Source organism: Mizuhopecten yessoensis, unplaced genomic scaffold, assembly GCF_002113885.1.
Source record: "Mizuhopecten yessoensis strain PY_sf001 unplaced genomic scaffold, ASM211388v2 scaffold10911, whole genome shotgun sequence".
Classification (NCBI taxonomy): domain Eukaryota; kingdom Metazoa; phylum Mollusca; class Bivalvia; order Pectinida; family Pectinidae; genus Mizuhopecten; species Mizuhopecten yessoensis.
Window position 1 is genome coordinate 120,894 of NW_018408783.1, and position 16,765 is coordinate 137,658.

Here is a 16,765-nt window from a genome sequence, read left to right on the forward strand (position 1 = left end):
AAAATTAAAAAACAACCCTTTGTTTGTTAAAAAGCCGTTATTAATCATGAAAGTGAAACACAGGAAGATAATTAGTGATCAACCATTTTTATCGGAACACAATAAATATTTGTACTCGTCATAAGAATCTGAACTATGACTAGGTATTAAACAAAGCGTGCATGTAGCTGAATCGAGTAATGTCGGTACATATATAACAACTTGGATGCTGGAGAGATGGGAGAAATGTTTTTGTATCGTTTTTTTTCATTTCTAAGTATCTCTACCGACAAGGATGCATAACAAAATTAACCGTCAATCCCTCTGTACAATATAATGGTCACTTCGTCTTTAATTTGTTCCCCATTCCAAATATAATATATTCATCTTGGTCTATCTTTTGCCTTAGCTTTCAGCCTTTTCAGTACTTCGATTCGTTTTGATAGCAGGTGTTTTCCCGGATAAGAAAATGGATAGATTTGATCTTATATGTATCTTATTAATATATGATTTTAATTGTTAAAAGTCAATGCCAGCATTTCAAAAATATAAAAATAAAATACAAACTGACTTCTCGAGAAAAAATATTTACATGTTTACTTTAAGAACACAACTTGGACTCCGTACGTTGTGTATAAACATAGCAGTTATGTAAGGAAATAATTAACTAAATCCAGCGTTATTAGTTTAAATCAAATCCACATTTAAGTCGGTCTCGTTTGTCTATGAGAAGCCTGCCGTTGACTACTTCCATGTAAATTGTAAAAAACAACATTGATGTTTATTATTCAAAACTTTTTGACACGATGGCACAATCCGTTCTCAGGTACAAAGGTCACAGGCTTCTTGTTGACATCTATACATCTACATACAAATGTACCTACCAATCAAGGTAAGAGTGAATCTTACTGAAAACACTTCTCCCACACGAGGATCACCTCAATATGTGTATACATGTGTCCTTTGGTCACAATATTGTCTCAGATCTAATCAACAAATTTGGTATTTTAGCATGGGTATATTGCAATGACTAGCAGCACCGACACGCACGGCGAATCACGACCTCACACATTGTTAGAACAATAGCCTAGACTGCTCCTTCACTGTGATTGGAACATTTCCATCAGCTACTACTAAAATGACGTCACACAAGTATCTGATTGAAACGAGAACCGCCTTAATTGATAACTGTAACTACCATTTTTTCGAGATTTATACTTTACTATCCATTTTGTGATTAGCTATTCGCGAATTTAAACCTCCCGCGATTACTTATTCAAACACATGTATTTCAATCTATACGAATAAGTTGTTTGATACTTGAAAATAAATATTGAAGAAAACTAACAGATATAGGGTATCACGATGGTCTATAGCTTGTTGCGTGCATTTGTTTATACACTTTAGAATGTGGTTTTAGCTTCTTCGGTCCCGCTAAACCTCTTTGAGACTTCGGATTACTGTTTGGGGAAAGAACACGCATCGCATCAGAAAACTGCTGTGACGATTGAGGTGTGTACGTTTTCTTTTTAGACAAAATGTTAGAACCACCCGTCTTTCCCGCCATTTTCCTGTCAGAAGAAGACACTTCCCCGAACACAACAGTTGACGGAAGAAATTCTGTGAGATCAACATCATCGGATACCGACACAAAACTTTGGTCCGAATCTAATCCTACCGTTCCATCAGAATCATAGTTTCCGGGTTCTTTTTGCCAGTAATCAGTATCGGATTCGTCCGTAGATATCTGGTCCTTTTCATTTGATTCCTTGTCATCGTCATCCACGCCATCCTCCTCTTCACTCGCTAATCGTACGGCGATTTCCATGTCCATATCGTTCGGCTCACGGCCGAGGTATTCACGCATAACAGCTTTTACTCTATCGGTGTTTGTAATCATCGATTCTAGCTGCTTTTGAAGTTTTTTCTTTTCGTGTTTCTTCTCCTGAACATCCGTCTTGATGTCTGTCATTTTGCCTTGAACATCGCCAACAAAATGAATAAAATTTGGCCGTAATTCCAGTTCTAAAAGGAAGTCTTCTTGGACAACAGATTTCTGATATTCTAACAAACCTAGTTCGATTTGTCTTTTCGTTAATTCCTTATCAAGGGTTTCTGCCCTTTTAGATAGCTCCGAGTGTTGTAAACTTCCCGGTGGTATTTCTCCAATTTCATCAATTGTCTTTTGTCTTTCGTGGAGATACTTTGAAAACTCTTTCTGTGCTGTTTGTAATTTGCTATCTGCTTGCTCGAAGTTAGCGTTAAGTTTATCAACTCGATCTTCCCTGGTTTTCAACGTTTTCATTTCTTTTGTCAATTCCGTCATCTGATATTCATGATTTTTGATCCTCTCGGTTACAGTGACAATTCTCGTTTTAATTTTTTTCATGTGCTTTTTGTAAATTTCCGCTGCAGCCTCCTTAGACTTTCTTTCTTCTTCCTCCGTTTCCTGCACCTCATCTTTCTGTTCTTCTTGAACAGGTTCGACTGGTTCCCCATTTTGAACACGCGGTACCTTTCGTCGAAGAGGAAGTCGCCCTTTGTATATCTTCTCTGCAATCTTGATCCACTCTCGTGCTAGATCGAGTGCTCGATAGCACTTTATAAACACATCAGGAACAACTCGGAATACAAGTTCAAACGGAGCACAGTGTAAATAATGGACAACTTCGTGATGGCTGTCCTGGTCGAAATATTCCATTTTCTGGTCATCGTCTTCTAACAATCCAGTCCACTTGACCATCGCTTCCTCCAACTCACTTACAACGTCATGTATCCGTTTCTTGTCGTTTTCTTTCGGAGCTTCTGGTTTCTTAATGGTATTTTTCGGAAGACGATTTGAATTTTTCACTTTCCTATTTTTCCGGCCTCCGGGTGTACTTGCAGAGTCGGGAGATGTATTGTTCTTTTCATTATCCGGTGGACTCTGACTAGATCTTGATTCCGTTTGTTCGTTTGGATCATAGAAGTCTTCAAGAAGAGCCCAATAAATGTTGTCGTAGAAGTACATCTTTGACTCGCGTAAGTACGCCACATCCTTAGCGAACGTGGCGTAGTGCCGCAAAGCCACAATTTGCCGATCAGTCAATTTTTCACCCGCGGTTTCTTTTAATTCAAGACCTTTGATAATGTCACGTACCTGCTTCAGAGAAGTTATGTTGACCGTTTTAGTTACGTATTCTTTTTTAGCGGGCACTGACTCAGTTTTCTCATCAGAGCTATCATTGCCTTTTGCCGATTTTCCACGATCAGAACTTTTATTGGAATTATCACTTTTTACACTTTTATTTTCTTCGTCAGTTCCAGTGTCTATATCCTTGTCACCTTCTTCGCCTTTCTCTGTATTTTCGTCTTTGCCCTCGGCTGTCGCGGTTGATTCTGCTATCCTCGCCGCTGCCGCAGCCGCCGCTTCTTCCTTTTCCTGTGCGGCTGCTTGCGTTCGTAATTCTGTCGTCACGATTCTGAGCAAGTCATAAACGCGATCCATAGAGAATCTTGAAATGGCATGACGGATAAGCTTCTCAAAGGCGGAGAGTTTACCAGGAAGATCCCCTCGACCGACATAATTGTCTCCTGGTGGGTTCGTCTCAACCGGCTGTGTCTGAAAGTACAAAAATCAACATTTCTGTAAATTTTCAATTAATATTTTTTTCGAGTTCTGAAAATCAACGTTTATAACTTTTTACGTATGGTGATTAAAACTAGAAAACGAGAAAAAGCTTTCCAGAATAATTAGATGCAAATATACGCCTGTGGTACTACGTGGAAGATTACTGCCACAGGTGGTTCAGCTGGTAAATAACTTTTGGTTTATATAAAAGTATTTTTAAATTTTGGTTATGATCTCATCCAAATATAAGTATACCTGTTTGTCTGAAGACATTCGTGCAAAAGTGCCTTGATGCCTGTTTAACACATACTAATATAACGATTTAACAGTGGCCCACACATGTGTGACTGCCTTTAATCTGATAGATAGGACTGTGCGATCTTCAGATTTGGAAGATCGGGTAACGAAGTCGGCATTTTTGACGCTGTGCCATGTATTGTGTATAGGGTCTAGTCTGTCGTACCTATGACAGTATCAAATAGCGTGTGTGAACCGTTATAATGGTATACAGCCCGTGTGAACCTATACTCGTGTGACCCGTGACAATCTCATACATATTGTATGATCCTGTTAAGATGAGAATTTTATGTCGTGTGTCATTCCAGTTCGTAAAATGTACATCTGACATATGTATGCATATCAGTTCAAATGGTACAGTACTTAAATGTACTTTATAAAAAAAAATCTATACTTTAGTTTGATGGTCGTGGGGTGCAGTGGAAAGCGTACTCGCGTATCACCGCGACGGCCGGTGTTCGATTCCACGATCGGACGTAAAAAGGTATCGGGTCACCTGCCCGACCACGTGGATGTTCTTCTGTACAGGCCTTTAGTTCATACTGTATGTCCGAAGGACAAGTGAGCTTATGTCATTGTGCAGTGTCCGTCGCCCGTAGTCTTTCTGTCAATTTTTCTCTGTAGTCTAGTCCAGAGCGGCTAGATGGATTTTGACCAGAACTCGCTGTGGTTCATTAGGACTCGACTTTGTATGATGTAGGATGTGATCCCCTTAGTGCAGTAGGGGTGGAGCAAATAAAAAGTATTGATGCATGTTTGTTGTCAGATAGAGAAGCTCAAGTGCTTATATTTCGAGATTCATTGAACATATGTTCACAACATTTAAAACGAAGTATGAAAAGTCTATCATTAATACTGAAAAACAGACATTTTAGCAAAATTTAATCATTAAAACTATAGTATCATTATTGAGTACAATCAAGTACAATCTCTTGTTTAGTGTTGAACTCTTTTTACATAGAGGTGCATGTTACATCATTTGCAAGACTGCATGCATCCTTAATGTCCAATGACATGTAAATTTGTGTGAAACATAATAAATATATTTGATGACGTGCTATTTTTACATTTCCTATGAAGAACCTGTGTGTTTGAATTAAGACAAGTTAATCTAATATTGATCCTTTATCTTAGTTTGTTTGGTAATGGGCGGCAACAAATCAGCTGCTGTGTCTTGCAATGGGTCCATATGTTATACATATATACAATGTAAGTTTTATGTAAATATTTGAATAATTACACGGTCTGAATAAAATTCCCCTTAATGTATCCTGAAGTTAATGCTATATTGATACATAATCATGTGTATAAAGTAATGTCAATACAGGTAGGTATATCGTGTCTGTTATAGAACTTAATCGATCAATGCCATGCAAACTAGTTCACCTGGTTGTAGTCAGATTGAAAGTACCATAAAATCTCACTATATTGTATTTGTTTTTATCTCATTTTTGTTTTTGCTTTGTCAGTAGATACCATTTTAGCTTGAACGTTTGGTTTGCCTTGGTTTGTTTGTGTTTTACCTCCTATTAACTGCTATAGTCATTTAAGGGCTTAAACGTAGGAGACGTCATAAAGTGTACTTTGAAAAAAGTGTAACCGTCATCGAGATGTCATATAATATGGCTGACATCATAATAATTATTACTCATTTGACTGTGTCTATTAAGGAAAACTCTTAAGTCGCCATATATGATGTCGTGAGCTAGTTCTTGCATTTTACCGCGCAGGTGTTGAACAATGATTGCATTTGAATTTCACGTTGTACATGAACGGGACGGTTCGACGGACGTCGTACATGTAATCAATGATGTTGAACAATGGTTGCGTTTTACTATGACGTTGTACACGAAAGGGACGATTCGGCAGATGTACACGCATTTAGTGTGTTTTTCTGTGTTGGCTCGGTGGAAGCTGTACAGTTCGTTGTTTTTCTGTGTCGGCTCGGTGTAAGCTGTGCAGTTCGTTGTTTTTCTGTGCCGGCTCGGTTGTACATTCAGTAAATTGTAAATTGGTGGATTTCGATCGTTATGTACCTGCGTGTCTTTGTACTATTCAAGTGTAATCAGTCTGTATACATTTATTCTTTGTCATGTATTAGTGAAAAGTCTAGATAAGGTTTTAACGATAGCACGAGCTATTTGTGTAATACATCCAGTCATATTTGAAATTTGATATTTGTGAACGCAATTTTAAAACTTTAGAATCTCAGTGTGTGTTTCTAAGTGGTGAATTAAAAGACATGTACAATTTTATCACTATGAATAATTAAGATTGAAATTCCACCTATATTCTCGTTACGCTATTGGTGAAGGTTAATACACACCTGTGCTGTCCGTGGGTGTTTTACGTTGTAGATAAGAGAAGACCTCAGACATTTCTATTGAATTCCCTTTAAATGTGTATAATGGATTATCATGTTCAGTTCTACAGATACTCTTATTCAAGGACATTTAATTACATGAATCGAAACAAATATTTCATGTCTAAATATATTTACCGTATTCATGTAAAATATTCAGGTAAAAAAGGATGTTTTTTTTACGAATGAGGGTAGAAGGGAATCGGGGAAGCGGTTCAAATGCGTTTTGACTATAACGTAGTAACATGTAGTATACACATACAAACGTAAATAAATTATGAATAAAATATAAATTAAGCTCATTTAAGGCAATTTCAGGGCAATAACTCATCTAAATGTATATCATTACGCACATTCAAACTACCATTGATTGTTAACGAATGTATAGAATTTGAAATATGATTTTTTGTAATGGGTTGAAGCAATATAATTCACATGGCCAAACAATACTGTTTAATATAATGTCCATATCACAGACCATGGCATTGCTTACTAAAATATTTGTACATCAGTTTAAAATTTCATAAAATTCATGAGTAAACAAATGAATTACCAGTTATTTGAACAGCTATAACTCTTTAAGTTAATATGTCTGTATACGCGTTTACACCTTATAGGGACACACAAATCACCAGGGTATACTACATATATGTATGTTAAAATGGTTTTATACCACAGGGACCCGGGATTTGGTCCGGGTACATTTATATTTTTCTTCGACGGTTATAAATGTTTCTAGAGCCATTTACGAAAAGTATTACTTCAAAAAGCATTGTCCATAGAACAGTAGGCACCTTTACAGTATAGTGTACGCCAGTAAAATCCTTAACAGTTCGACGTACGCTTTCAACCTGATGCCGGTTTGCGGACCCCTGTGTATTGTAACTTGTTTGATAACATTCCTGTCTCCTCGTGATTAAGTGAAGTACTCCTAACCAAATTTACAATACACTAGAAACATAATTACCCTCGCTTTCTTAATGCAAATAGGCACACTTTGATAGAATATCTTTGATCAGTTCGTGACAAAATCTCGTGTGAATTTGTTAAACACTTGTTATACGAGTATTAAAGTAGAAAGTCAAATATAAGGCATTTCTCAAGGCCTTTTGCAACGGAGAATTTAGAAAACTTAGAGTGTCTTTAAAATATTCGGCGCCATTCTTGTTCTTCCATAAAGATCACGTCTTCTGTCTACCACTCGTGCAAGTGAATTTGTGTTTTTATTTAAGTATTTTCACTTCTCCTCATCAAATAATTCATTATGAATTCCTTATCATTACTTTTTTATCTAGTCGGGTCGAAGCGCATTCTTTCTTTGCCATTATCTATAAACCGGAAGTGGGGTTGCTCTCGTTACCAACAAATTTGACAATACATGTATTTCGTACATTGATATATGCTGTTTGTTATACAATTGATTTAAGTTAAACTTAGGGTGACTGTTCTTTTTTATAAATGATATAAGACTCTATATAGAAATTCAGTTTGAAATAAAGTAATGTCACAGTAATTCAATCGACCTTCGTGCCAAAAGCAAGCAACGTCCGCCTTTTCTTTCCGTTTGTGTCGTTTATCTGAACGCTAGAAAACCTTCCTCTTATACATGTTTTTGCTGCCGCGTTTCATCGGGAGGTTCATTGATTTCGATATGATTTTGATATCTATATATAGCTAATTGAGTGTTTAGTATACTACTAGTTAATGGACATTTGTCTTAATTTATATATTAGGATGATGTCACACTATCATCGTATATGTCTGGAAACAAACTCCCTGTCACCATATTATATAACTATGTTTTACGCCTGACGGTTTCACCTCGCGTTATAACCGATGCAGTATTGATAACCATGCACGGATTTTTAGTTCTGTTTTTTAACATGTCTGCATATATTTGCATTCGATTTTCCTTACTGGCTTTGTTTTTATGCTTCCATATTATGTTGATAAATCAAATAGATCAATTTATTCATGTATCACACCGTTATAATTGATTAATACCATTACATCTGTCAAGGTAAAATCAAACATTAGTCACACCGTAGCTGAAGAAGGGGAAAGTTGATGTATATTTGAATTAACAAGAACAGTAGGAGGGAGGCATTTTATATGGATGGCATTGTTTGTTTAGCACAATGAAAATATCAGCCATACAGGTACTAGTATTTCGTAATAATACTATACCTTCATACTTGCACATGTATTGTGTATATATTATTCTCATTCACAAGTACGTTCGATCACGCGATATACGAACGTGCGCCAGTAAGTAGACACTTATATGTATGTGCTATTAGCTTAACATTGTGACACACATCACAGCAGTATATCCCGACATATACTTCACATTACCACTACTGATTGTTTTACATATTTTCAAAAATCGTCACAAAATCGTTATATTGTTCCTGGTATTTTTTTGATTTTTTTAATTTGCACATGTTTAAGGACAAGCGCTCCTCAGTGTCCTGACAGGTCGGGGGGAACCTGCGTCTGGTAAATGATACGTGTAACACCGTTACGGGATGAATTGTATAAAACTGTACCTACCTTTATAATCTTCTCTATGTCGCTGGATACGTCATTCGTCAGCATCTTCGGTCAGTTCTGATATGGTTCAAAATTAAAATAAAATCAATAACTTTCTCCTAGTTCCTCTTTAGATAATTTCCATGTGTGTCCATTACTTGCATTTTAGCTGCACTTGATTCTCAGTGGAGAATGTCCGTATCTACACAGGTATTGCATTCCAGAAATTCACAAATCATATGAAGGCAATCAGTTACGAACACACACTTTTTCATGTCGTTAGGTTTACATTTACAGATAGTCCTGCTATAGTAGCCATGCTCCGGAACCACCGGTTATTATGGATTCCAGTTCCGTTTGGCCTTCATATGAACCTGAATGCGAGAGAAAGACATTACAAGTAAATGATATTCCCTATGCACGACGTAAGAGTTACGTCAATTAAGCTATCGACCGAATGACAAATGTACCAGGCTTTGTTTACCAGGTACAACACCTAGTAAACAGGACTCCGTACGTTATACGGCTAGTCCCTGACACCAGGGGGACACAGCTCTATAAATACAGCGTACATAGAACCATTCTGTCGGTTAATGTTCGTGTACGTATACCTGTCGTATTTACTGAGAGAATTAATTCGATAACAGGGATTTAATTTTCTGTATGACGGTTCTTTCATTCCGTTGAGGTGATCATGAGTTTTATGTCAAGCTTGGGAGAACATTTGATTGGTGTGCACTAAGGTGTTAAATAATGTATTAGAAACAGTAGTAGGATCTACAGGCGTGGTAAACTAATCTATGTATTGTTACTTAGTTATATGTCATAAAGTATTTGCTTGTAAGAAAATATATGCAGTATACACTTGTAGAGTCATGATTACTTAAGGAACTTAACAACAAGATACAAGAAATTTATTTAACGTCGCATACAGGTAAACAAGGAACATTATAAGCTCTTGAGCGCTATAATTGCGACAAACATATGTAAACTAACAATAACATATGATATTACAAGGAAAGGAAGATAACCCCATATTTAATAAAAAGCAGTAATAATCATCATAGAAAAAGAAAGTATCCATATCCCAGGTTTCTAAGTGATTGGGAGTCCCCTACCTACAAAGGCCCCCGGGATATGAACCTTTTGAAACAATAAATATATAACAATAGTGTGTAAACTAGTGTATACAAACTATTACACTATTAGGTGAACGTCTGGCACACACATACGAATGCACCTGTACCGTTTCTGGAACACACATACGAATGCACCTGTACCGTTTCTGGAACACACATACGAACGCACCTGTACCGTTTCTGGCACACACATACGAATGCACCAGTACCGTTTGGTAATAGATACAACATGCCAAAAATGAATTACACCGTACCATACAGCCATTTCGTCTTTAAAGGATATAATGTACATCGATGATGCTGGGCCAAAAAGAGGGAGGAATCCAAATTGGTCTATTTTACTGTTGAAACAGAAGAAGAGGTGAATAAAATCCATTGGTCATATGAATGTAAGGGATTTGGCGAGTACTAGCTAATTTAAAATCAATAATATGTAAAGTGTGTACGTTATTGACCGTTCTAATACTCAAAGGAGATGATTGTGGCTACCAGGGGTATAGCAGAAGTCCGCGCAGGGAAAGGTCACCCGCGATCTATTAGGTTGGTAACTCTCTATTTCATACATCTGACAAACACATCTGGAACGACGTCATTGAAAATGGTAAATTTGTTTATTTGTACTTATTGAAATTAAAATTCTCTTTACTTATAACATACTTTGATCACAGAATACAAAATAAAGCATTGATCTAGTTGTGTCAGTTCACTCATATATTTCGACGTCGTAATTCGTTTGACGTCGTCATATATAATAATGTCATTTTTATTAGAGCACTGTTTAACTGGGGCTTCTGTCAGAGACACACAAGAAAAATAAATACCTGTTTGTGATTACTACCGATTTATCTCACTTTACATCCCCTCGAGATAATTCTGTATCGATTATCAGCGTCAACAGGTAATAGATCTAGACAGGACATTTAAATCTCGAACTACGAACTTCCTCGTCTGGTTGCCAGCCATTAACTGCGTTCAGTCAATGGATCAATTAGTAGCTTTTTTCATGTTTGGTCCCTATAATCGTTTATAAATTTTTAAAAAGTCATGTTTGACTTCAAAAAATATCTTTCACTTCAAATGTCTCTAGACAGCTGTAGTGTAAACAGCGATCTATACAGGCACACTATAAATGTTATAACAAAAGGATTTGAAGTCAATAAATATAGAAAAGGTTTGTAAAAATCAAGTACATTTATAAACACAATTTTTGTTCGCCATCAATGACATATTTGTTATTGGAGTACCAGGTCTTGTTTTACAACTATGGACGACAATCACTGGGAGAACAGGGATTGATTGGAAGAGTAATTCAAAGCATCCTTAAAGTACAGATAACCCTGAAAGTTTTCTGTCCTGTTTTTTCGTTGTGTGGACACACATATATTCACTCTACATTTCTATAACCATCACCGATTTGCTTCTTGCAATGGAACAAATACTCATTAAAAAGAGACTGGGGTACATTCTTTTGAAAGAAGACTTAACGTCATTATCTTTGATTGTTTTCCAACTCGAACAAAAAAATGATTTAGCGAAACGTTATGCAGAAGATTGAGTCTAATAATAACGATGATTACAATATTTATTGTTTTAAATTTCAAAGGGGAAGTGGTAACGGGGTAGAATGGAACACTAAAATCTTAAATATATTCAATATCCCATAGCATTAAATGCCATCTAAGGTCTGTTACACCTGACGAAAGGCCGCTGTTGTCACCTGAACAAGGAAGTTTACTTTAAGTTTTTCATGTTTGTAATAGCTGATGTTATATAATAACGTAGTCCAATATTGATGATGCAAATTAAATGTGTCATCGCGCGGGGATATCACAATTTAGACAAAATCTAACCAGGTTTATCTAGGTACATACCGCTGAAACGAATGAGTAAATAAAAGAAATGATGAACATTCGAAGAGTGGCCATGGCTTCAGGAGATCAGTTTTGGCTAGGAAGCACGTGACATTATACAGGGACTCTCCACAGTAGTGGTTTCGTACGAGCATGCTGTGCACAGAAATGATTGGAAGTAAGTTACGTTTGGCGAGTAATAGTCAAACTTTAACATAAATTATGCATTTTTTTATCAATTTGACTACAGAAAAATATCATACGGATGGATTTCACTGGTAAAGACATGATTTGAAATTAAGAACGAATACGTTTTATTGATACATGTATACACTTGTACAATCAGTATTAATCTTTAGTTTGTACGTGTATCAGTATCAGTAAAGCTCTTTTATATGTGATTTGTATTATTCATTGTAGTTCATGGATATTTGATTTATACATTGTATGACTCTTTAGTTCATTGGTATATAATTATAATTACTGTGTAGTTCATTGGAATATAGTTATTATTATTCTGTAGTTCATTGATATATGATTACTATTACTTTGTAGCCTCATGGTATGTAATTTTCATAATTCTGTAGCTAATTGATGCATAGTTTAATAAATATATACTTCATTGATATATTCTTAGAATTTCTCTGTAGTTCATTTGATAAATAATACACACTAATCATGAACATATATCTTACCATCAATCAGATCCAGTCCATTCCATTGAAAACTTCCTTATTTCATTACAAAACGGGATTTTAACACCTGATCTACCGTTACCATTTTGTCTCCATCAGCAAATGTTCAAGGTGGACCGGTCGGTAATCTATTGCCAGCTCATGATCAGCAGTCTGGTGTGCCGTACATATATAAAACATCATTATCACGTGTTTAACACGTATATATATATATAACATCATTATCACGTGTTTAACCTCCAAGCTTGACACAAGAAAACGTTTAAACAGTCTAGAGAAAGGTTGTTATCGAGTTCCTATGTAGCCCTATATCAACCTGCCGACACAGTGTCAATATGTGCCAGTAAACCCCTATAGAACACATTGTCCCTACCTAACGACAAACACTAACACGTATATCCAATATAAATACAAAATGTTGACTGGCCAGACTTCAGACGGTAAATTGTTTTATAGTTGTTAGCCTGCATATCTGTTGAAAAGTCTACTTTATGTTTTATTTGGAGAAAAAACATTGAATACGTTTTCCATCGAGGTTTAGTCAACCCTCCTTACTACAGACACTTTGGTTTGGTATAACTCATCGGTATTGATTTATTCTTATTTATATACTTATTATTTTCGTTCAAGTGTAACACAACTGGTGATATCATTTTATTAAAGAACATAGCTATATACATAGGATGCTTTACTTTAATTAAGCTATTTATACACTTTTTCTGTTCTCTCCAAAAGTTGTAATTTTTTACATAATAGAGGGTTTTAGACACATTTCCCCTTTTGATATATATCCTCATTTGCTTGGAATACTCGAGACTTGATTTTCTTTCCATTTCATCCAGATGAGTCATGATATAACGAAGAGACCATATTGTTTAAGTAGTGTTTGTTTTGTTTGGCTTTTTTAATCGCCTTATCTTTCATCAAAACATAGTACACAGAATTTCTATCAAAAGTGGTGCATGTATAATAATTTAGTCCAATAGTTCAAAATCCGACTTGGTATCTGTTAGCGGAAAATGTAGTCTGATAATGAGTTTATGCAATGTGGAACATGTTGATTGTGAGAGATTTTATAATGATCTCTAACCATTGTAGGGATCCACGTAGACTGAAGTCAAGGACCCGATCAGCCGATGTCATGTGGGTAAATAGTTTCTAGCCGATTCCTAATACTAATAAAGGTCAATCTTGTTTACGGTTCGACAGAGCCATAACGTTGGGATCTCTAGATTTTATCACGAATACAATCCCGACCAGAAATAAGGATCTAATAACTAACGGTATCGGGTGTAGCCGATGACTTATTACAGATATGTCAATTTAAAATGATAATGTGGGGTTGTATTATCTAACGCGTTAACAGTGTATTGTAGTCAGTATGTGTCTTTGTTCAGTCTTTTGGAAGTATGTGTGATAGGATATTCTATATGGTCTGATTAAGGATGCCTGTCCCACTACTCTAAAGAATGCCACTGTAGTTCTTCGTACATAGGGTCACACCATATTTAATTCGTTTTTTGATATAACTGACAAAGTAGCTCAATTGGTAAGGAAAACAGTTTAATAATATGTGGCCCAGGGTTCGAATCCTTGCTAGCTGACTCCGCTGCATTTTATCACTCAACACTGTCAGGGATTAGTTTTGTTTATTTCTAATATTTTTTTTAGAGGTCCTCAAGTTCCTTTCATAAATGATTTATCAAAACTATTGCTCTGAAGGAACAACTTTTTGAATGCACATTCTTAATCATTTGCAGTGATACGAGCCGGGATTCTTAAGCGTGAACATTGTACATGGAGAGTTAACACGTAACGTGATGCAAGCAAGTTTGAACATATCAATGTAAATGATCTAATGAAAGTTTTATCAAAGCTGATGAATAACGCATTGGGTCACGTATTCGTGTCGAGTTCAATGCGACAGGAATTTAATCCATCTATATCCTGAGCCCGGGCTCGATCTACTAAATTGCTTGCCAGTGTTAGATCCATGTTTGAATTTATTGTTATAAATGTTACAAAATGCTTCCGTCACTTGGTGACGAGTTGCAGGAAACTAAGTACACAAATTGTAACACTCGTATTGATTCGATAATGATATTTGTACAAATATCAGACGTGTCGTGTGTAAGTGTCAGATAAGACAAAATAATGTCTGTCATGTATTTCTGGGAATTATTCATTTAATTGTATTTACCATATGTCAGATAAAACAGGTTTCACTCAACTGTGTAATTACAAAATAATGTATTTCTTGTATTTCTGGGGTTCATTCATTTAAGTGTATATCCCATATGTCAGATAAGACATGTTTCACTCCACTGTGTAATTACAAAACAATGTATTTCTTGTATTTCGGGGGTTCATTCATATTTAAGTGTATATCCTATTGTCAGATAAGACATGTTTCACTCCACTGTGTAATTACAAAACAATGTGTTTCTTGTATTTCTGGGGTTCATTCATTTAAGTGTATATCCCATATGTCAGATAAACAGGTTTCACTCCACTGTGTAATTACAAAACAATGTATTTCTTGTATTTCTGGGGTTCATTCATTTAAGTGTATTTCCGTGTTGTTAGATAAGATTGGTTTCACTCCACTGTGTAATTACAAACTAACTTCTGTCAACATTGTATTTCTGGGGATCGCTCATCAAGTTATGTTAACCAGGTGTCAGATAAGACAGGTTGGAGATATCAAACTACAATGGAAATGTACAAGTTTAGTATAAATAAGCTAGTCCGTGCATCATATTGAATCACACAAAACACTTCAAAGCTATAATATAGAAGTGTTTGATTATGAAAAAAATATTTCGCGTTTGTTTCATATTACCATAATAGATTTAAATTGTACATTATAAAAAAGCATTGTAATACATTGTAATTAGTTCAAACATGTAAATCCGAAAATCATTAAAGATGTGCTTACAAGTCTGAAATATATCTAGCTGTGACCGTTTTATACCTTAAACATTGCTGAATAAAACATGAACAGAATTGAATAATTACAACAAAGGTACAACCTTGCATGTCGGGGATCGAGAACAGAATAAACTTGCTGTTAGCCACTGCGTGTATCGTAAGAGGGGACTTAAGGGGGAACCCCCTACATAATTGGGAACTTGCATTTGTACCCTCTTTTTGGGGACACAAAAACTACCAAAATAAATCTGCTACACCCATTGCAACATTTGGGGTATTTTTTCAATTTTTATTGACCTTTTATTTCCTACCGCCTTGCTTGGAAATACCTCAGTTCTTGCTTTAATGTTGAGCGTTCGCCCAGGTGAGGAAGGCAATGAGAAAACAACCGTTTTACCCATGGTCAGTATAATGTGACCGGGCTGGATGCTGTGCTGGATCAAATAGGACGTTAAATAAAATAAAACCAAACTAAACCAAACCAAACCAAACAACAAAGATATACACGCTTTTCATTGTTAGTCTCTGAAATAAAACCCAATCTGAGTAAAACCAGATCTTTGATTCCACTCCCGATACTTTACGTTCCAGACAAGCTGAAAGAAAACCGTATGTGGATGGTAAAGGGGAATTAACTCTTAAGTTTCGATACCTATGTGTTTGATACGCGATTTCCTGTGTATGTCTTATACCGCCTATTTAAAAATCGAGTGTAATTGTGTGATATTGTTATAAATATGGTAGCAAGTGGTCAAGAAATCGTTAAAAGAGAGGTGAAAATATCCGAAGCGTGTACATTGTATAATCCGGTCGCCAGTTTTAGAAGTGCCAATATGGTAGGATACGAGATTGTTTGCATATTAATACCTTATATCTATTTTGTATAAAATGTATTGCTAACTACACCAAACATAACCCAGTAATTATATGCCACTAAATCATATATAGGGGTGTTAAGTGACCCTTGACCCCCTCTGTCCTTCCTCCTCTCTTTTTAGAAAGGATGAGTGTCTATAAGGCCTCGGTATATTCGGATTTTCACCTCCTTGTTCAAAGATATCTTATTGTCAAAAGTTTGGTTTTGGGGTACCAAAGGGGGTAGAGGTAAATCACAAATATAATTTGCTGTTTTCAAAATGAGCTAAAACACCAAAATGATACCATTTCTGTTTTTGGAAACATATGTAAATTAAACAGGCATATATATTTTACGTTTTCCACACAACTACACTATCCGCAAGGTTCACCATGGCTACTTCTTTTGTTCTTTGGTAAACAGTGTGACATGGTGGCTGGATACGTGTTACGAAGAAAATATAAGAACAGCCCTCACTTTCTAGACAACTAAATCTTCGTGATCGATTTGGTAA

The 16,765-nt window shown here is 35.9% G+C and overlaps 1 protein-coding gene across 2 annotated transcripts; it reads right to left on the bottom strand.

Moving 5' to 3' along the window:
• Positions 1-12,715, bottom strand: LOC110463493. 2 transcript variants are annotated; one of them, XM_021518121.1, is made up of 3 exons: positions 12,465-12,715; positions 8,802-9,154; positions 1-3,580 (listed from the first exon to the last, which is right to left on the bottom strand). In XM_021518121.1, the coding sequence occupies exons 2-3, from the start codon at positions 8,844-8,846 to the stop codon at positions 1,340-1,342; spliced, it is 2,286 nt and encodes a 761-aa protein (XP_021373796.1). In that variant the 5' UTR covers positions 8,847-9,154; positions 12,465-12,715; the 3' UTR covers positions 1-1,339. The 2 variants fall into 2 exon arrangements, with proteins under 2 accessions (XP_021373796.1, XP_021373797.1); XM_021518122.1 differs by lacking the exons at positions 8,802-9,154; positions 12,465-12,715 and adding an exon at positions 3,845-3,871.
• Between the last annotated feature and the right edge of the window lie 4,050 nt (positions 12,716-16,765).

Excerpts from the sequence above, each read along its gene's own strand:
- LOC110463493 (XM_021518121.1), bottom strand. The coding sequence starts at position 8,846 with ATGCTGACGAATGACGTATCCAGCGACATAGAGAAGATTATAAAG. Across the intron at positions 3,581-8,801 it reads ACATAGAGAAGATTATAAAG|ACACAGCCGGTTGAGACGAA; the intron begins GTAGGTACAGTT and ends TTGTACTTTCAG.